The sequence below is a fragment of the Theropithecus gelada genome, chromosome 16 (assembly GCF_003255815.1).
Source record: "Theropithecus gelada isolate Dixy chromosome 16, Tgel_1.0, whole genome shotgun sequence".
NCBI lineage: Eukaryota > Metazoa > Chordata > Mammalia > Primates > Cercopithecidae > Theropithecus > Theropithecus gelada.
In genome coordinates, this window is record NC_037684.1 from 34,293,667 (window position 1) to 34,316,479 (window position 22,813).

The 22,813-nt window shown below is 39.6% G+C and overlaps 1 protein-coding gene across 5 annotated transcripts in view; it reads right to left on the reverse strand.

The window, feature by feature from the left end:
- The window catches only part of NSF (N-ethylmaleimide sensitive factor, vesicle fusing ATPase), a 162,274-nt gene that overhangs the window by 13,155 nt on the left and 126,306 nt on the right, over positions 1-22,813 (reverse strand). For all 5 annotated transcript variants that reach the window (XM_025363255.1, XM_025363251.1, XM_025363252.1 and 2 more), the window contains 2 exons: positions 18,581-18,647; positions 16,262-16,341 (listed from right to left, as the gene is read on the reverse strand). In XM_025363255.1, the coding sequence (XP_025219040.1) occupies positions 16,262-16,341; positions 18,581-18,647 (147 nt within the window). The remainder of the gene's footprint in view (positions 1-16,261; positions 16,342-18,580; positions 18,648-22,813) is intronic.

The window sequence follows — 22,813 nt, forward strand, 5'->3', positions numbered from 1 at the left end:
AAGCAGAGTAATAACCTATTTGGGAAAAAAGAAATTGCTCCCAGCATACTCTTTGCTGAGATTTGCTAGTCCTGATGCTACAAAGAAAGAGCCTAAGTAAAATGACTATCTGCCAATCGGATTATGATAAACATTGTTCCAAGGTTAAATAAGTATTAGTTAACTAATTCTTAGTACCATAAGCAGCAACTCAGGTGAAAACATTTCCATGAAAAAGGCAGGGCTCAGTCAGGTGTTGATCCTTCAAAAAAACACTTCTTTACATGATGAAGAATGAGCGAGTACTAAGCAGCATCTAAGCCTTTTGCCACACAAAGGACCAACCAGATAATCCACACCCTTTCATAGGTCTTGCCCATTGATTGGCCCCAATAAACTGATTTGTAACAAAAGTTCATGTGGAAGAAAGCTTTTTTTTCCTAAATAAAAATGCCACTAATATAATACTGCAGTGAAATGGAAGGGCTGATTTCAACCTATGAACAAAAGTAAAGTCAGTTATGCAGGAAAGAAAGGCCGTTCTTTCCATATCATTCAATGCTGAGCAAGTGTAATACACCCTTGGTAAGAAGAATTAACTGTGAACAATTGAAAACCCTGAAATGGATTAAGAAGTGAGTTTAAAAGTGCAACTCAAAACTGCTATGCGCTGGGGGCATTGAACTTTATCTTCTGCTTATTAGAATCTGATGTTTTTGTAAATGAGAGTGAAATATTTCAGAATATTAAGCATTTGTAAATCTGGTAAGTAAAAGATGAAATAGACATTAGCCAATTGGAGCATTAACAATAATTTACTACTTCTAGGTACTTAATAGAATTATGAGACTTGGTTTGTGCCTTCAAATAAATTACAATTTAGCTTGGAAAACCAAATAAATATTCAGGGAACACAACTAAGTAACATATTCACAAATACAAACTAATCATGGCAGAGGGAACCCGGCATATGGGGACAGTTTCCTGGGGTGGGGTTATCTAGGAAGGTTATCTGTGCAAAGATAATGACAACAAGTAGGCACTGGCAAGGCCCTTGAAAAGAAGGGACAGGTCCTGAATGCACCTAAATCCTATGTGCATGGTAGAAGCAGCTGAGCCAGAGCACCAAGGCTGAAAACGAAGTTGTTTGCAGACACGGGGAGTGGACGACCAGTAAAAGGGACACTCAGGATGCTAACCTAAGGGAAATATTTAATACAAAAAGCAACAGGAAACCAGAAAGGTTCTTGAGGAGGAAGACCTGTGATGGAGAGGAGGGTCCTGGCAGCCACAGGCAGGAGGTCCACCTCGTAGGGGCCTGTGAGGAGCTGCTGCCCCAAGGACAGGCCAGTTGTAAGAGTGAGCATCTCCAGGGACCATGCTGTACCTTTTAACCAGTGTCTTATGCATATGATGTCCTTTCTAAGGCAAGCCCAGGGCTGGCAGAAAGCAAGGGTGAGGCAAGTCCCTGATGGACAGTAGCTTGGTGCAACAGAAGTACAGGCCCCATCACTCACAGCTGTGTGATTTGGGGTAGATTATTTAACTTCTCAGCATCTGTCTCCTCCTCAACCGTAAATATGGGATGAGAAAATTCTACCTACTTATGAGAATGGAGTGTGAGGTGGAAATTGCTGGGGTGGGGTCTCTGCCATCACAGGCCAGAAGGAAAAGAAGCAAGCATCTGAATAGGTGGTCTTCAGAGGAACCTGAAGAACAGTCCTCTGCCTGTGGTGTCAGGAATCCACATGGTTAGGTCAGCTGGGTGAGGGGCGGGATGCCTGAAAATCCCTCTCTTCCCAACAACGAACACAGGGCACTGGCAGCAAATGACTCAGACAGGCCAAGGTTGGCTCTGGGTTAGAGAAGATGAGAGCTCCCATCTTCAGCTTCACAAGGGTTAATGTGAGGCCCAGAAGAGGCCTGAAGCAAAAGGTCAGACACCCCCTCCGAAGGAGTCATGGCAGTGGGGTGACTCACGGAGAGTCAGAAGGACTCACGGCAGCGTGCGGCCTCAGGGAGAGGCAGCAACTTCTGAGGAGGAAGACGGCTCAGAGCCAAGAGTGAGAAGCTTTCCTGATAGAGGTCCTTTGGTCTATCACTTAACCTGGCTTCATTCTTGAAATGGGAATAATTTTTCATATTTTCTTAGCTTGTATTATTCAACAGAGGACCTTAGAAAAATTCTACCTTGCCATAAAGCTTCTCTGCATTTATCTTCAAGCCTGAATTTTGTTTCTAGCCTGTCAACCCCCAGTGGTAGAAACCACGTATCATCCGTCTGTGCCCCCGCAGTACTCAGCATGATGTACCTGGCACACAGAGAGGATTCCTCTGCCTGGAATGCGCTTCCCTTCCATAGCCACACAGGCCTTTCCCTCCAAGTCAAGGACCTGCTTGAATGTCAGCTTTTCCACAGGCCAACTCAATCCCCATGTACCTCCATTTAAAACTGCAACTCCCCAACCCTTATCCTGCCCTTTCCCTCCTCCAGTTTGGATCACCTTTTACATACTATATACTTTATTCATTTACTATATTTACTGTATTTCTTGCTAGTTCTCCTTCATTAGGACAGGACTTAAGTCGGTTTGGCTTTACTGATGTTTCCAGTACTAGCATAGTGCCTTGTACAAAATGCGAAGTTAAACACACATTGAATGAATGATAATCCCAGTACAGGTTTCAAGGGTAGCAGATCACTCCTTCATTATTACTTTCTGCTCCTAGAGAAATGCACATTATATTAAGTATACAAAAGGAAAATAACTATCATTTCAGAGTCTATACCTCTGAGCCCCAAGTGTTGAAGGCAACAAATTTTAAAGAAAATAATCCAGAATGAAAGGCATGTATGCTTCGTGCCAAAGGTTGGCTTATCTCTTTTAATCAATTGATTAGCTATTGACTGGATAATACAGACTTCTCCAGCAGAGGAAAGATAAGATTCATTAGCTGCCATTAACCTCAACTAGTGAGATAACAAGTACTATTGGCCAGTGCAGTGGTTCATGCCTGTAATCTCAACACTTTGGGAGGCTGAGGCGGGTGGATCACGAGGTCAGGAGTTCGAGAACAGCCTGACCAACATGGTGAAACCCTGTCTCTACTAAAAATACAAAAATTAGCCAGGCGTGTTGGTACATGCCTGTAATCCCAGCTACTAAGGAGGCTGAGGCAGAAGAATCGCTTGAACCTGGGAGGCAGAGGTTGCAGTGAGCCAAGATGGTACCACTGCACTCCAGCCTGGGCAACAAGAGCAAAACTCCATCTCAAAACAGTAACAACAACAACAACAAAAACCAAGTACTATTAACATCTCCTACAACTCTTGGTTTCCCCAAACCACGGGAAAAGATCAACTACCATTAAAAGCAATCAGGGACAGTGAAGGGAGAGGAATGGGGCCTCTTTGCATGCATTTCTGATTTCTCTTGTTCAAATGTAACTTTTTTTTTTTTGCAGTTAAATGTTTAAGCTGAATACCAAAGGAAGGATGTTTCAAATAAATCATGCCACAACTAGGCAGACAACTATACTTAAACTCTCCATTAGATTTTACCCTGAAGCAAATTCTTAGTCTACTTCTTTGTAACCATCCTCACGGTGCTCCAAGCAGGACAGAAGACAACAAGAGGGGGAATTCATGATACAGATTGAATATGAAATGAGAAACTCAATCCTTAATAATTTAAAACACTATAGGCAAAAGCAGACTTCATGATATTAAAGAATATTTAATTCCAATTTATGAAAAAGACACTGAATCATCAGATTTTACATTGGGAGCAGCTCTTAAAGATTATCTCATTCCCCCAAACCCCCTCATTGTCTGTCTCATTTTGCAGATGAGAAACCTGGGGTGAGAGGTAAAGTGATCTGTCTGAGGCTCTCATGTCCAGTGAGGGAGCTGAAACTACAGTTCAGGCCTCATTGCTATTTTCACTATGCTTTGCTGTCTACTGTTTTTATTTGTGTAATTTTAAACTAGATTTGGGGTCCACTCTTGCCCTTGCCCCTCCAAGCCCCATATCAGCAATGGTTGATCTCTTAATTTGAGTTAGAGAGATTTATTACCTAGAAATAATGACCTCTACGCTCTTAGGAGAAAAGGTTAAATAAATTAAGAAGATACTGAGGTGGGCAGATCACCTATGGTCAGGAATTCAAGACCAGCCTGGCCAACATGGTAAAACTCCATCTCTACTAAAAATATAAAAATTAGCTGGGCGTGGTGGTGCATGCCTGTAATCCCAGCTACTTGTGGGGCTGAGGTAGGAGAATCACTTGAGTCCAGGAGGCAGAGGTTGCAGTGAGCCGAGATCATGCCATTGTACTCCAGCCCAGGCAACAAGAGCAAAACCTGGTGTCAAAAAAAAAAAAAAAAAAAAAAGATAAAGTTGCACCCACCATGCCACAGTATTCTTAACACCTTAAAGGAAGGGTTCTGGCCAGGGGCGGTGGCTCACACCTGTAATCCCAGCACTTTGGGAGGCCAAGGCAGGTGGATCACGAGGTCAGGAGATCGAGACCATCCTGGCTAACACAGTGAAACCCTGTCTCTACTAAAAAAATACCAAAAAAATTAGCCAGGCATGGTGGTGGGTGCCTGTAATCCCAGCTACTCGGGAGGCTGAGGCAGGAGAATGGCGCGAACCCGGGAGGTGGAGCTTGCAGTAAACCGAGATTGCGCCACTACACTCCAGCCTGGGTGACAGAGCGAGACTCTGTCTCAAAAAAAAAAAAGGAAGGGTTCTGTGCAGGCTCTCTCATTAGAAACTTAACTAAGATGACCACACATTAATCAGCAAATCCAAACTCCGCACTTTTGTATCCACAGATTTTCCCTACCTGTCTGAGCTTTTAGCTTGATATACCCTAAATTGACCCCTGTGTTCTAAATTAGGTCAATATTCTCCTTTCTGACTTAATTTCTACCTGTGATTTTTATCCATAGCATTTCTGTTTATTAAAATGCTTTTCCCAGTTTTCTGCCAATTTGCAATTATCTCATGTTCACAATGTTTCAAAATTTGCCTTCTCACCATACTCTGCCCTCATTTAACTCTACAGAGCCCACTTTGCTCCCTTAGGCCCCAATCTTCCAGAACATGAATTCACTATGTCCAATAACAATGCCTTACTTATCTGGAGGCCAATCTGCTAAACAATTTCAACTATCCAGAGCACAGCCAAGAACCAGAAATGAGCAACAATCCTCTCACTCCTAGGACCGAAAAAACAATGTGAGGTTCAAGTAACTTTAAAACTCATAGGCAAGGACAACTTACCCACTAGGCACAGTGCCCAGGGCCTATGAAACTTTGAGGAACCCATGAAAGTATTATTCTAATTTCTTTTAAAATCAGGCCAGGCCTGTAATCCCAGCACTTGGGGAGGCTGAGGAGGGCGGATCACTTGAGGCCAGGAGTTTGAGACCAGTCTGGCCAATATGGTGAAACCTCATCTCTACTAAAAATACAAAAAATTATCTGGGTGTGGTGGTACGTGCCTGTAGTCCCAGCTATTTGGGAGGCTGAGGCACAAGAATTGCTTGAACCCGGGAGGCAGGGGTTGCAGTGAGCTGAGATCGCACCACTGCACTCCAGGAAAAAAAAAAAAATCAGAAAAAAAGAACTTTTTGGTGGAAGACAATATTAATAAGAGTAATATATTCAGCTTTGTACCAAGAGATGGAAAATGTCATTTTTTTTTTTTTTTTCAGTAGAGGAAGGTGCCCATAGGAGTCAAAATGGGGCCTTGCTCTTTGGAAGGCCTCTCCAGCTCTCACTGCAGCCCAGTTTTATGTTTCTGTGTTTTTTCGAGACAAAGTCTCACTCTGTTTGCCAGGCTGGAGTGCAGTGGCATGATCTCCACTCACTGCAGCCTCGACCTCCTGCGCTCAGGTGATTCTCTCACTTCAGTCTCCCAAGCAGTTGGGGATTACAGGTGTGCACCATCACGCCTGGCTTTTTTTTTTTTTTTTTTTTTGAGACAGAGTCTCGCTCTATCGCCCAGGCTGGAGTGCAGTGGCGCGATCTCGGCTCACTGCAACCTCCAACTCCAGGTTCAAGAGATTCTCCTGCCTCAGCCTCCTGAGTAGCTGGGACTACAGATGCCTGTCACCATGCCTGGCTAATTTTTGTATTTTTAGTAGAGGCGGGGTTTCACCATATTGGCCAACTGGTCTCGAACTCCTGACCTTGAATGATCCACCCACTTTGGCCCCCCAAAGTGCTGGGATTACAGGCGTGAGCCACCATGCCCGGTCTTTTTTGTATTTTTAGTAGAGACGGGGTTTCGCCATATTGCCCAGGCTGGTCTAGAAGTCCTGGACTATAGCGATCCTCCTGCCTTGGCCTCCCAAAGTGCTGGGATCATAAGCGTGAGCCACTGCACCCGACCACAGCCTAGTTCTCTTACTGTATGAACAGCTCATGAATCCTGGTGGTTGCCTGCCTTAATTTATAGCAGATGAAAGCAGCAAAATGGAAAAAGGAGTCATCAGAGGCAGGCCAGCTGACACAATTCACTTGGATCCCGCAAGTAACAGCTGATAGCAAAACCACTAAAAAAAGAAAAGGTACACAAAACTCAACAAACAGGGCACACTGTAGCTACCTAACAGGCACCAGGACAGAGTCCTGTATATTCCAACAGTTCCTGCTGAGTCCCACTCATGAAAATACTGACCCACCAATTATGGTTTGTTATGATGGTCCTTATTCATTAACATAGCATTTATTATACTTTGCTTCAGACACTAAGAATGTACATAGCAATTTTTTTCCTCTTAAAAAAGGCTAAAGTATAACAATTGATATTTAAAGAGGTTAAGCTTCAGTCATTTAGAAAAAATGAAGCCTATAATTTCTTATGAATTCCTATTCTTCCCTCCAGTGAAACTATGCCATATGAAGCCTAAGATAAGTACACAGAACATATCCTCAAATTCTCAAGTATCATTTTGTACGTTAATTAAAAAAATTTAGGCTGGGTGTGGTGGCTCACACCTGTAATCCCAGCACTCTGGGAAGCTGAGGTGGGTGGACTGCTTGAGCCCAGGAGTTTGAGACCAGCCTGGGTAACATGGCAAAACCCTGTCTATACAAAAAATACAAAGATTAGCTGGGGTGGTGGTGTGCACCTGTTGTCCCAGCTATACCAGAGGCTGAGGCGGGAAGATCAATTGAGCCCAGGAGGTAAAGGCTGCAGTGATTGAGACTGCATCACTGCACTCCACCCTGGGCAACAAAGCAAGACCCTGTCTCTAATAATAATAATAACAATAATAATATGCTAATTTTGGCATAGGTAAATCCTTCACCTTCTCTCTCCATTGCTGCAGCACTCAAATTCCTTAGCATGGCACAATGGCCCTGACTAAATCTTCATTTTACTCATCTTTCAAGACCAGGATCAAGAACTACTATTTGTGAATGATTTGCACATCTTCTCAGATAAAATGGACCACACTTTCCTTTATGTTCCACTGGAACCACGTAACATATAAAACCTAACTACATGCATCATGTTTTCATATCTTTCTCCCACACTGGATTGTGACAGGAACACCAGTTACCTTCTGCATGGATCAGAAACACACACACACACATCACCCCCCCCCCAGGTGAACAAATTAGAAAAAAGCAATCATCTGGGTGAGTGTGGCCACCCTTGCTTCCTTCCCCAAGCCCCAGCACCTTGTATGAGCTAAAGGCACCCCCTTCCTCTTGTTCAGGACTAGGTTTGCTAGAGAAATCCCTCAATGTAAGTCTGACCAAAATATGGGATATGCTGATGCTAAAAAATTACATGATTTTTTCTGAAATTTAAATTTAACTGAGTATCCTATATTCCTATCTGCTAAATCTGGTAATCTTACTCAGGGTAGATTCAGTTTCAAACCAGGGTGGACTCCTTGGGGGCAGCATGTGGGCTGGATGTTAACCTTCATTTGCTACTTGACCTGTGCCCACCTTGTGCACAAACTTCACAATTGAACAGTGTTCTTGGACTATGAGCTGTCTGAGGGCAGGTACAATGTCTTATTCATCTTTTTATCTCTATACTGAGAAGGATTTCTTAAATGTACATCCTAATAAAAGCAGATGTTCCTTAAAGAAATGTTTTAAACTTTTATGTCAAAAGAAATATTTTTGGTGAAAAAGAAACTTCCAATCTCCTTTCAATGAAGCTTAAGACAACGTCACCATTTATCTTGGTTAACTTTAGTCACATTGGCATTCAATCATCGTAAGTTTAGATGGGGAGCATGGCACTGAGCCAAGTGCCAGGTGGGCTTCCCAGGGCAACTGTGAGAGTTAGGAGGCACTTGCACACTTTTACTCCAAAACCCACAGCATATTTCATATAGTCAATTAAACCTTAAGTCATAAAAAGAACAAGGTTAAAAATATATTATATATAGACGAGTTTAGATATAAAGGTAGTCTCATTTAACTCTAGTGGTTAACAGTAAATTAGTACCAAAGAAATGGAATTAAGCAATTTTGACAGTTATACTGCTAAGTTAAAAATAATTGTATATACATTTTTTTATTTTTTCCTGATTGTCAAAGTAATATATGCTTATTGTAGAAAATCTGTAAAGCACAGGAAACAATAAAGCAAAATAAAAAAGAAATCACCTATAATCCTACCATCCAAGATCAACAGGGTGAGGGCCAGGGCTTCTGGCCATTGTGAGAGCCCCAAGGACACAGGAAATCTCCAAAGATCTGCATTCTTGTTTCTGGGACAGAAAGGTAGGAAAGAAACGGTGAAGTACCACTTTGTTGCACCATGAGTTAAGAGAAAAGGGGAACTTCGGCCACAAGCCAACAGGTGGTGGCAGGGAAAGGAAGCAGGTGGGCCAGTCCCTGGAGGCTGAGGACAAGTGTGACACGGTGGTGGCCTACTGATCTTGGCAATTCCTGTCTCCACTTCCTACTTCTTTTTACAACAGGAATCCCTAATCCCCAGACCAGAGTATTTGTCTTAGATTGTAGGAAGCTTCCAAATTTCAGTGAACAAGAGGTGGGGAAGCAGGTTTCCTTTCTCAGTACTGCAAATGAGGAAGTTGGGTTCAGGCATTCCAAAGTGGGAGCTCTGAACTCATTTCCTATGTAACTTCCTCTATATAGCAGTTATTATACGTTCTTCAGTTTTCCTATCTTACAAGCTGAAAAGGTTCTGTGGACTATCCAAAGGCAATTCTTTTTTTTTTGTTTGTTTGTTTTGTTTTTTGAGATACAGTATCACTCCATCCACCCAGGCTAGAGTGCAGTGGTACAATCTCAGCTCACTGCAAACTCCATCTCCTGGGTTCAAGCAATTCTCCTGCCTCAGCTTCCCGAGTAGCTGGGATTACAGGTGCACACCACCACATCCAGCTAATTTTTGTATTTTTAGTAGAGATGGGGTTTCACTATGTTGGCCAGGCTGGTTTCGAACTCCTGACCTCAAATGATCCACTCGTCTCAGCCTCCCAAAGTGCTGGGATTACAGGCATAAGCCACTGTGCCTGGACAGCTCACGTAGTACACCAGTTTACAAAGGGCTTCACTATACATTATCTTAGTTGACCCTCAACAGAGTAGGTAACACAGGAGGAATTATCTCTATTTTACAGATGAAGAAATAGACACCAAGAAATTAAGGGATGTTCAAGGCTATAAAGCCAGATGATACATGAGCTAAGACTTAGGTTTTTTTTTTTTTTTTTTTTTTAAACCTCAAGTTCAATACAAAGAGTAAGTTCTACAGAAAGGGTGCTCTTAACTACAGTCATGGCACCCATGGAACACTACAATGCTATAATCCACACCTTTCAAAGCTAATGGAATGCCACAGTAACTTATTTAAGGCAATGGAGCTGGAAGAATACATTCTAGCAATGAAAAAATATTTCGTCTCAACACTATTAGCATTTTTCTGATGATTAAAATTTAAATATTTAATTTTGAGTTATCAGAAAATGGCATATATATAATTTATTCTGGTATCAATATCTGCTATAGATGTGCTCTACCAAAACCAAAACAAAACCCTATTTTGAAAATTTGATTTTATTCAGCAGATATCTGTAGCAATGTTTTATAAAAGAATTTATTTCACTGTTTTTTGTTGTTTGGTTTTTAGAGACAGAGTCTTGCTCTATCACCCAGGCTAGAGTGTGGTGGCGGGAATCAGCTTACTGCAGTCTTGAACTCATGGGCTCAAGATCCTCCTGCCTCAGCCTCCTGAATAGCTGGGTCTACAGATGCTCACCACAACATTCGACTAACTTTTTTTTTTTTTTGTAAGGATTGGGTCTCACTATGTTGCCTAGGCTGGTCTTGAACTCCTGTCTTAAGCAATTTTCCTGTCTTGGCCTCCCAAAGTGTTAGGATTACAGGCGTGAGCCACAATGTTTGGCCTATTTCACTGTTTTTGATACATCTGAAATTAATCTACATATATATATACTCTCTCTATGTATATGTATTTTCTTTAATACCGTATATCTGTGTAGTCCACAGGTTTACAAAGGGCTTCACTAGGCATCATCTTAGTTGATCACTATACATTCACTATCTTTCTGTCCAGAAAACAAGAACACACATCTTTGGAGATTTCCTTTTGTCCTCAGAGATATGTATATATATACATACACATGTTCAATTTACATAGGACTTTCCAAGAGAATCTACTATACTAAGCAAAGTATACCTAAAGAGAATATTACAAATATAGTAGCCATCTAATATCAGTGACTTAATAAGCAGGCCACTAAGCTGTCAATCGTCATAGTTTTCTTTTTTTTTTAAATAAAAGAAATGAAGCCCAATGCAAAAGTCACCACATCAGTGGATTAAAATTAATGTGTCTGGCAAAATGACTAAGCCTCTTTCCTAAAGTGGTTATATATCTTACTGAGTCATATCATAGTCATTAGCCAGAGTTAATTTCGAACAAATAGATGGAGAGATACTCATGTTTAGGCCTGCATTATGTGGAGTCTCTTCCATTTTCTGCTTATTTCACTAAAGCAACCCAAAGCCTGAAGAGCTGCTTAATATTATCAAGATACCAAGACGTCCTAATAACCATATCTGAAGTAAGACTGCTAAGATGTCATGTTAGGACTACACGAAAAGCAATGTTGTCTAGAGACTGCTGATGTTAAAAACAAAACTCATGCAGAAACAAGTGTGTCTGCCCAAGTCCCCATCCTGAGAATGCTGACAGTTTCTTGTTGGTTCACACCTTAGGTCCTCCAAGCTTTAAGCTGTATTTCTCTTACTAGGTAATATTCCTAGGTGTCAGAGGAGCGAGGAAGTTACTATTCTCAACAACATCATAAAATTTAGCCAAAACACTAATAACTGTTAGGTCTGAGTTCTACTTCAGTAATACTGCTATGAAGTTAGAGTGGTTAATTCTTTTTTTGTAAAAGTTTAACGTTTCCAAAGAGTTTTCCAACTGTTGAGCTTCACATGAGTTATACATGGACTAAGATATCAACCCCTGCCAGCTGTCAGGAGGGCCAGACCCTTGGCCAGTTGTGAGTGGCCTCATCCACTTACCCAAGTGTATCATCAGATGTTACCATTTCATATGCACCATGATCTAAAAAGGTTGGGAAGCACTGAACTGAGGAAGGATTGCTCCTCCATAAATTACAAGGTTACCCTGTTACATACAGATGAGGTTTTCCAGTTTGATGCACAAAAGTGTCAAACCCAGCATTAAACAGTGAGGTTAATGGGCTTAACTACTCTCACACTTGTTGAGGAAGCTGGGAAATCATGTCATTTTACAGCCCAAGGAGCTCCTTTTCAGACACTTTGTCTCCCAAAAAGAAAAAAAAGGTGGCAGAAGAGATCTATGAGGAAAATAATCAAGCCACTGGTGCTGCAGGCTGCAGGAAGAGTTACCTGGCCTTACCACTCACTACTGCTTCCTCCTTGACATTAAGACCAAGGCTTTCATCCTCCTGATCTTGAAAAGCACATTCCCCTCAACTTCCATAAATCTGCAAAACTTGAAAAGAGCCCCAGTGTCATCAAGTAAAAGAGACGGCGTTAGGAATCTCACTGGAAGGAGGGGTGTCTTCAAGCCTCTCACTGCTAAGCCGGACATTTCCTAACACTGGACAAATTGTACGTCCAGCTCAGGGAGGGTGAACTGCAGTGGTCTTTTACCCTCCAAGCCAATTGTTAGCTTTTCACAGGAATCAGCAGGGAAGCACATGTGAAACCTCTGTGTGACGGTGAGCACCCCCATGCCTTGTGTGACTCTGCATGTAGATGAAGCAGGCTGGGAGCTTTCTTAGCTGCTGTTGCTGAGTTCTCAGAGAAGCCCTTTTCTCCGGCTTGGCTCCCTGCTGGGACAGCCCTTTTCAATTTTTCTATCCCCTCTCGATCTCTTCTCCTGCAGAACACAGGGAAACTTGATTGAAATAAAGACCTAGGGAACATGTTTTATTTTCTCCTGTTCAATCCATTTTAGAAAAGCTTTTAATTGGTTTTAAAAAGATGCTAAACAAAATGTGATGATGTTTTTCAGTCTTCACGAACTACAGATACCACTTTTTATACTTTCAAAGGGCTAATAAATCAATCATGAAATTAACTCTGCAGCTAAATTTAAAGCAAATCCACTGAATACCAGGTTCATTAAAAATCTATGCATTTACTTAGAAAAATTTAAAATTCAAACAAAATTATCCTAGTAACTGAAATCTGACTTGAATTTTTAGTTCTACACTGAAAATCCAAGACTAAGGCAATCACAAAGGGAAAAAAGGAGGGCTTGGGAACCAGTTTTAATAAGCCAATTTACAAGAAGGAAGGGGTGGTGGGGGAGGGGAGGAAGGAGAAAAGAGAATATCTGGATACATAACAACATAGTGCCCCTGAAGGGATTCTTTTATTTGAGTATGTGCACACATGCACACACAATTTTTCTGTGTGAAAGCTGGAAATTCAACAAATGCAAAACTGAGGATTCAGTGACTGATATGATTACTGTATTGTGTGTAAAGTGTAGTTCCTCCTTTTAAAGAAAAATGCTCACAACTTCTGTTTTCTTACCAGTAATAAATATTTTTCTACCACTCTAAGTATTTCTATAATATTTAGCTGAATATACCTTTAATATTTAACTAAAACATCTGAAAAACCTATATGCTAATGGTTTGATAAAGTGAATCCTTCCACTTTACAATGACTAATATTCTTGACACTTGGATCAGCCTGAAAATTTCCCCTTATTTTCTTGAGAGAATATAAACATTTTAAAAAGCAAGGTGGTATGACAAAGCACATTTTTATTTTGTTAAATATATGCCAACTAGAAATACTACAAATATTAATTTATCCTGCCACTGATTCATGTATACTGCAGGTAATCTGGCAGTCCAGGTCAGAGTCACCAAATTCTGATTAATGACCAGATGGTGTTCCCTTCAGAGAGAACCCCTGCCATTTCCAATCACTAAGGCAACCACATCTCTTACTTCTTACATATTTCTATATTCTTCCTCTTCAGTCCTCAGATACATTCATTCCATGTTCTTTTTAAATGATCCAATTCCTTTTTCTCCCAAGCTGGGCCATGTACCTAGGATGCTCACCCCTCACTTCTAACTCTATGTCTCCTTTCATCATTTAAGTAGCTTCTAAATCACGTCTAAAAAACATAACCGCTTGAGATATGATTCACAGAGCACACAGTTTACCCATTTAAAGTGTACAATTCAGTGTTTTAGTATATTCACAGATAGACACAACACCACCAAAATCAATTTTCCAGCATTTCTGTCACTCCAAAAAGAAACTCCATCCCCATTAGCAGTGACCTCTCGTTCTTCTCATTCTCCCCTCCCAGCCCTAGGCCATCCCAAATATACTTTCTGTCTTGATAGATCTGCCAATCCTGGACATTTCACATAACTGGAATCATCCAATACGTGGTCTTTTTGACTGGCTCCTTTTGCTTAGCATGTTTTCAAAGTTCATTCATGTTGTAGCATGTATGGTACTACCTTTTTTATTGCTAAATAATATTCCATTATATGGATATACCAGATTTTATAAGATAAACATTTAGTTATGAATAATGCTGCTATGAATACTCACATACAAGCTTTCATGTGGACATACGTTTTCATTGCTTGTAGGTGTATACTCAGTGGAATAGCTGGGTTATATGGTAACTCTATGCTTAACCTCTTGAGGAACATTCTCACCGGCAGTGCATACAGGTTCCAATTTCTCCACATCTTCACCAGCACTTTTCATTATCTGACTTTTTGATGATAGCCATTCTAGCAGGTATGCAGTGAGTGGTATCTCACTATTGGTTCTGACTTGCATTTCTCTGACAACTAATGATGTTGAGTATCTCTTCTTATACTTATTGGCCATTTGGACTTTACTTATTTTTGAATGTTTTCACTCTTATCATGCCCTGTCTAAATATAAACTCCAGCAATACAAAAACCCTTAATTAAGCCCACTAAAATGAAATGACACTAAAAAAATTTTTTTGTTGATAAGGTATTGGTGAATCACGTATGTATAAACCTCTATGCCATAGGCTGTGAGATTTAAAAGCATAAGATAATGTTCCTTCCCTCAAAAATCTTACAATAAGTTTTACAACACAGAAAAAATTATTCTTAAATCTTAGTGTGGCAGGTCATTCGTTAATAGTTTCTGTTTATTTCTGTTAGCATCCACTTTGGATCACAAATGCTTCTTAGCCAAGGGGGTGTACCTCTGTTTAAATCAATGTGTATAGTATTTAACAATGTAAAGAACAAGAAGTACAAGACAGCATTGAAGTTATTCTTCCTTCTCCCAAGTGACTTTTAGCATAAATTATTTTCAGCTAAAAAAAGAAATATTTTAAGAAATAAATTTAAATGCCTAGAAAAAGTCCCACATTCTAATAGGTTTTAAAATTAATATGCTGATATGATAAAGTTTTTTTGTGTGTGCATGATATATGTAGACACTGGGGGGTAATTATTTCTGTTTCAGCAACTTTAGATATATATGTTTTACTTATTTATGAAAATACTGGAGGAATCATGATATATGTAGATATTGGGGGGTAATTATTTCTGTTTCAGCAACTTTAGATATATACGTTTACTTATTTATGAAAATACTGCAGGAATCAGAGAAAGAGAAAAAACACTCATTTCTCTAACTTCCCCCTTAGTATAAGCTAAGACTCCAATTATTAGGAATGATGGTTTATGCAAAGCTGATTTAAAAATCCTTCCACAATACATATATGTTGTAAATTTTCAAGACTGTTATAGGTTATGTTTCTTCTCACTATTTTAGAAGTTAAAAAAAAACTCTAGGAAAACCAAGACAAGTCCTTTACTTTTAAGTGCAAAATACACGCACGTATGTAACTGTTAAATTAAAAATTAGATTCACCAGTTTAAATGTTTTCCTTACAGATTAGTTTCTATTTCTGACTTTAAATATGAGATTCTCATACAGACATTAAGATGCTTTTCAAGTCAGTGTTTAACTGCTTTGTACCTGCCTTTGATTGGCATTTTTCAAGGTTACAGCATGCAGAATTAATCAAGAGAACTCATGTTTTGTGACACAGCCAAACATGCTCTGGCAGCCTCTACATAATTAACATATTTAACCAACCTTCATAGGTTGGTTTTAAATTTGTTAACCTACCAAAATCACAAGTCTCTAATAGCCACATCAGTAAAAATGCAACCACAGGAACCAAGATCCTGGCTATAAATTCACTCCTCAAAAGTGCCACATGACCCAAGAAAAATAACTCCAGATCATCTGTTAAAAATAGTTTTTTTTTTTTTAACTGCCCAAAGAAAACAAACTTAAATATCCCCATAAACAAATTTTTAGGAAAACCCATGAAATTATAAATGAAACAAATGGGAACACATTCAATGCCTTCTCTATTAATAGCATAATCTCCCTTGGGAGTTGGGAGGTGGTAGGGATCTGTAATGTGGTGGGAAACTTACAGAACAACAAAATACAATGCTAATTGTTGGATCCCACACAGAAACTGTGGGATTTTGATTTCTTCAGAAAAGGAATGGAAAAATTATGTTGAGAAAATAATTTACCTTAAGCAGAAGTCAAGACCAGATGACCTTTCAAAATCCTTTCAACAACAGAATTTTATGTTTATGATAACCTGCTTATTTAGAGACTGCATCATTATATGCAATTTACTGAAAAACCCTTTGTTAAAATATTCCATATCAGTAGTATTATTTTACCTGAGGAGGTGCCTTTTTCAGTAAAACGAGAAGAGCCTGTAAAACAAGATTTGAAAATCGAGGGCCAATAGGGACATAATCTGGAAAAGAAATATTATTATGTTTAGGGATTTGATTCACATGTACATATTCCAAACATTCAGTTTCTTTTTTGAATCAAAAGTAAACAGTCCCTACATAAGCAGAATACATATAGAAAAAGAAAAAAATTTTTAAAGAGTAAACAGTCTCAAATAACAGTCATACAACTATTTATAATAAGAAAAAATATCTCTAATAACCTAAATGCTTAAAATATAAGAACACTTATCTGTAATTTTTTTTTTGAGACAGGGTCTTGCTATGTTGCCCAGGCTTATCTTGAACTCCTGGGCTCAAGCAACCTTCCTGCCTCAGCCTCCCAGTTAGCTGGGATTATAGGTTACCATAATCCCACTGTACTCGGCTCTATAAATTTTTTGAAAAAGCTTCTAAATATTCACTTTGAGTTCATGTAGACTTTTTTCCTGGGATTATTTTAGAGGAAAAAAAATCCCAGGTGTATTTACCAAGCATTTCTAAGAAGTTACTGCAAACCATGGCAGTTCAGTACACTGATATTAAAACATGATGTTAGAAAATGGGCAAAGGGGAAAATAAGGAATTTCAATAAAACTGAAACAATGGCAGAACCACTAAGATTGGCCCTCAGATGGTAAGGAACAGACAACTTTCTAAGAGAACATCCTACCTGTTAAACATTTACCAATAATTCAAGATTCAGCGTAAATGCCACCTGCTTAGTTTTCTCTGCATACTGCATATGCACCCCTGCCCTGTGCTTAGAGCTACTTTCAGGCCCCTGAGGTCAAAACTGATCCCTCCATTTTTAGACTGTCTACCAGATGAGAACAGTGGGAAGGAAAATAAAAATAAATAAATAAAAACCAGAATATCCAAAATACATGGCACATTCTACTTTGCATTAACATTTGCCAACATATGTTATAAAGACATGCAGCATCTTCTTTTTCTGAGACTCTAACACTTCTACCAGAGGAGGAAGGGCTCAGCAAGTGCTTGTTGAATAAATGAGCAAGCATGTACAGATGATAACCATTCATACCGGTGAAATGTACTCAGAGGGCACACATTTCTGACATGGTAGTGTTGCTATGACCACACACCTCAATTGTGTCAAGATAAAGGAATTTACACAGAGCTATAAGTTTGTGCCTAAAAGCTTTTAAAGAAATCATCCCATAAACTGGGCTGAGATGTATCAAACCTAGGAGACCCAAAACCCACTATCAATTTATGGAGACCTCACAGATACACCAGCTTTGCTTTATAACAAACACTGCCAAAACTTAAAAAAATAAATAACAGAGGACCAAAAGCAAGTCTGAAAATGATGGGAAAAATGCAGTAAGAAGAGTTAGCTTGAAATCATGACTACAGCATTATGGACAGCTTAAGGAAGAAGGGATTATTCAGACACTGGGTAGTATTTTCAGATGTTATTAAGTCACCAGGTGGGTTTCTATTTCAATAGAGTTTATTACCCCTTCCTGAGCCATTGTTGTAATGAATTTATGTCAGACTGATTTAATTTTACAGTGAAATTAAATTAGCAACAACTTTCTGGCACTTCCTTGCCGTTTATTTCTTATGAGTTAAGTGCCAGGACCAAGTCTTTTTCATGTTTGTATCCTGTAGGAGTGCACTTCAACACAGGAGATATTTAATACATATTTTAAAAATTACTATAGAGCACTTTTAACTTACAAGATTTTTTCAAGATTTATTATCCCAGTTTTGTCTTTACAATTACTCTGTGGGGTAAGCAAGAGAGGGATTATAGTCTCTGTTTTGTAAGAGCAGAAACTGAGGTGCAGAGAGCTTACAACTTCTGCCCTTAGTGTTTTAGTGAATTTGCGGATTTCACTGTGATCCTAAACCCTTCTTTCATTAGCTCTGTCAAAGTTCACAAGTGGATTTCTGAGCTATAGGCAGCTCAGAGGTCCTAAATAACAGATATACCCATCAATGAAAATTATTAATCATTTACTATGGCAAGCGCACACTGGAGGATACAAAATGAGACGTGGGCCCTTACAAGAAAGCAGTTTATAATGTTGTTAATAGTCACAGGGCATATTAAAACGAATACTATCACTGATGTCAGCTATTTAAGAGATGTTATATTTCCTTATAAGACAAAGAAAGGTATTTCTACTGCTCTACAGTTTATAAATACCTGTTAATTTTCTCTTGTAACTTTTGAGATATTAGCTGTAATGTGGCAAAGATAATACAACAGCAGAAGTTAGGACTCACCAAGCAATCTCTCAATGTCATCCACAACCACACAACTGAGCTGGGATTTGTATGCATCATCAAAGATCTGAAAGAAAACAAAGTCATTTATTATCTCACTGTCCTCCATAGTTATGACAAGTTCCAAGAAGTTTAGTTATTTCTTGAGCAATACTAAACAAAGCACAGGAAAACAGCAACATTTTGGACTATAATAAATTAGAATTGACACAACTGGATCACAGCTGAAGAGAGAGCAGGCTAAGGCTGTTTTCAGCACTAACAGCTGTGTGTGTCACACCTGGGCATGCTGGGGACTAGCTGATCATTAATCAACTGACACGTCCCAACACTTCTATCACACTGGTCTCTGGTATCTGTGTCAGGAGCAGGACTTTAGTGTCCTGCAGGACGCAAGAGCTAGATGGAGCCATAAGAAAGGTGTAAAATAAAACTGGATGTCATTTTACTGCCTGTAGGAATTGTGGCTCTGTTAAGCAGAAATAACACCAAAAGATCAGAACTCTGTCAACTCAAATCAGACCGTAATGGTAAAAGAGTTTACAAAAGAATTAAAGGTTGAGTATGAAGGATCAGATAGATGTACGTATAAAACTAGACAATAGATATGAATGCACTGTCTTAAGATGGACAAGGAAATGAGAATGAAATTAAGCAGTGAAGGAACTGTTTTAGCCTGGCAAGGATGTAGTAATTTCAAATCAGATAGAAGAATTAGCTTAACTGCAAGTTGAATAGAAGTACTCAAGGCCTTGAGACTAGCCTTTTTGGAAATGAAGGTCCTATTCCAGAGACTATAGGTGGGGCTCAGGAAATCGCATTGGTGTCATGAGTAAGAATTAGTTTCTGCATCCCAGCCCAGTCTCTCTGGTTGATAACCAAGCTCAGTACATCAAGATAGTAAACCCTATCCCCACCCACACCAACATCTTGCTTGGAATGGCATATATTCCTTTCTGGGTATCTTTTAACCATTGAAGATTTATAATTAGGTACAGAAATAAAATCAAACTCACGATATTATTTTTCATGTTAGGTTTAAAAACAACCTGTGTATACTTGGTTTTTAAAGTATTCCTAACAATTAAGAAATGTTACCATAATAGAGTCTCACTGTGACCATCTTGATTCAGTTCCTTCCTTACATCTTTCCTGGCATAAATACGGACAATTTCTTCAGATATTTAATCAGGTCAACCCCTCTGGTGAAAATGCTTTCCTATGCACCATCCCTTTACCCCCTAATCACCCTCCTACACTCTGTCTAAACCCCATCTATCCTTTCATCCTAAGCTATCTGTCTCCCCACTGCACCGTGAGGTGGATAAAAGCTTTACTCTGTTCGTGTTACGTCTAGTGCCCAGCACAGAACAGAATTCAGTAATGATGTCTGCTCTATAGGTTCAATGGTTGAATACAAGTTTCAATTCAATCTTGCCATAAATCACTTGTCTTCTCCTTTGGCACAGGATTTTGTATATTACGTGTATATATTATTGATGCATTGTACTGTTCTTGTATTATACTAGATTGCAAGCCCTCAGATGGCAAGTACTGTCTTAATTACCTCTGTATCCTCATATCATTTAATATAATGTCTTATTAGAGAGTAATTAAGAGGTATTTACTAAAAGAATAAATTTATGCATTTTAAATTCAAGCAGAAATATTGAGTGAGAAGTTGGAGATATCTGATTGAAGTCAGGGAATGGAAATCACTCTCAGCACTGCTGAAACCATCACAAAGGATGCGATCTTCAAGGAGAAATGGTAGAAGAAGAAAAAAGGCCTAAGGACTGAGTCTTGGAGTGCTGCCTTATTCATTCACTCACTCAACAAATATTTTTGAATTCTTACATTAACGAAGGCACTGCAGAGGATAATAAATAAGACAAAAATGATCCTACTTTCACAAAAGTTAGAGTTGGGGAAGCAAGTCACATGTAATTATAATAAAGCATGACATTATTAGGCTAGGGGAAATACAAGAAGATATGGGGGCACAGGGTAGGCAGTATTTCCCCAGTGCCTTGGAAGTTAGGCATAACTATGGGGCTTGCTTTACTTAATGAAATACGAGGGAAATATACCCCTTTCTGAAAGAAGCCTTAGGAGTCACTGCATGATTCACCACATTCCTTTTCCTGCCTTGGCTATCATGGAATCACATGTAAGATGGGGTCTCCATTAACTATTAGCTTGAGTCTCTGAGAAAATATAATGAACAGAATGCACTGTCTCAGCCATGATGGAGATATAGTAGATGAATAAAAAATAAACTTTGTTGTGTTAAGCCACTGAGATTTTCGGGTTGTTCTTTAATGCAGCATAACTCAGCCTATCTTGACTCTTAAATGGACCTAGGGAGACAGGACAGTCTCCTAAATTTAGGAAGTGACACTTAACCTGAGACTTGAAGCATGAACAACAGTTAACCAGTGGAAAGGGTGGAAGAAAGTGTTCTAAGGAGAGTATACTGAAAATTAGGAGACACAGAGATGTGAACATTCAGGGACACTGCAGGAACGGTCAATAAGAATTAAAATAAAGTGGTGTTGGTGTCAGTGTCAGTGGAGTGGTAGGCGAGATGAATTAGAAGAGGTGATGAAGGAACTTGGACGTAAAGAGTCTTACAAATTTCATGAGTTAAAATTTTATTGTAAAGGTAATAAAAAGCCACTAAAGGATTATAAGCAATGGACTGACATGTCAGGCTTATGTTTTAGAAATATTTTTTTGATTGTATAGAAAAGCATTAGAGAAGAATAAAAGTTAACTGAGACTGTGGAATTCCAGGTGAGAAATGATGGTGGCCAGGGAGTGGGTGCGCTGGTAAGTGGATAGAATCTAGAGATGTTTAGGAGGAAGAACTGAAAGAACTTGGTGAATGAATGGGTGTGGTGATGAAAAAGAAAACTGTAGTCAAGGATCCTTCCTGATTTGGCAACTGAAATAAAACACAGAGGTGAAGCTGGTTTGAGAATGGATCATGAGTACATTTAAAGAGCAAGAAGAGAAGGGCGTTTTATCTCCTCCTCCCCAAACACAGAAAAAGAGAAAATGAGAATAGGGTATTTATTTCTGTCTCTTGATACATAATGATGGCTCCTTTTGGTTTTGAGTTGCTACATTCAAGACAACTGAAAAGCTCAGAAGCAGTTCTACAGCGGTTCTTTGCTTTTTTTTTTTTTGAGATGGAGTCTCGCTCTGTCGCCCAGGCTGGAGTGCAGTGGCCGGATCTCAGCTCACTGCAAGCTCCGCCTCCCGGGTTTATGCCACTCTCCTGCCTCAGCCTCCCGAGTAGCTGGGACTACAGGCGCCCGCCACCTCGCCCGGCTAGTTTTTTATATTTTTTAGTAGAGACAGGGTTTCACCGGGTTAGCCAGGATGGTCTCGATCTCCTGACCTTGTGATCCGCCCATCTCAGCCTCCCAAAGTGCTGGGATTACAGGCTTGAGCCACCGCGCCTGGCTGGTTCTTTGCTATTTTTTTGAAGACAGAACCAACAGGGTAGTTAATGTGGTATCTTATAAACTCAGGTAATTTTAAGGAATCACTGACAATAATGCTTTGCTTTTCAAAACATATTTCAGAATTCTACTAAAAGCTCTGATGTAAGCATATAACTCTGACCACCAGGCTGTGAGATCATGAATTAGAGTCACAGGCACCTGGGACACCACAGCCTGGCTGGTTGCAGTAGTTCTATGTTTTTCCTTCTCAAAACAAGGTACAGCTTATATGGCTGCAAGGACTTTACTCAGGACATTGCTTAGGTCTAAACTGATGATGACTTCCTACATAATATGTAGTCTCACCAACTTATCTCAGATATTGTAATTCACAAAGCATTTCAAATCACTTCACAGTTGACTGCATGGCCTACACATAACACTTGAGAGGAAAAATACAGCAGTCACTTAATATCAAGTAGTGACGTTTGTTTTTGTTTTTTGCAGTTGGTCTCTGTACTAACTACTATCAAGAGGGAGAGGTGCACTCACAGCAAGCTCTATTAACACACTGACCATGACGAAGGCTGTGCAATTCCAGTTGTAACCTGACTAGTTTCAGGTAACCAGTCAACTGAAACTCCTCTGGGTAGTTACTGTGCTCTAACTTAAATACACATGCACACACCCCTTTCTCTTCTCACACGTCCATTTTCTTCCTTATCTAGTCACTAGTGTAACCTGTGCTCATAACTCTTCCCAGGATCCACAATTTCTGCCT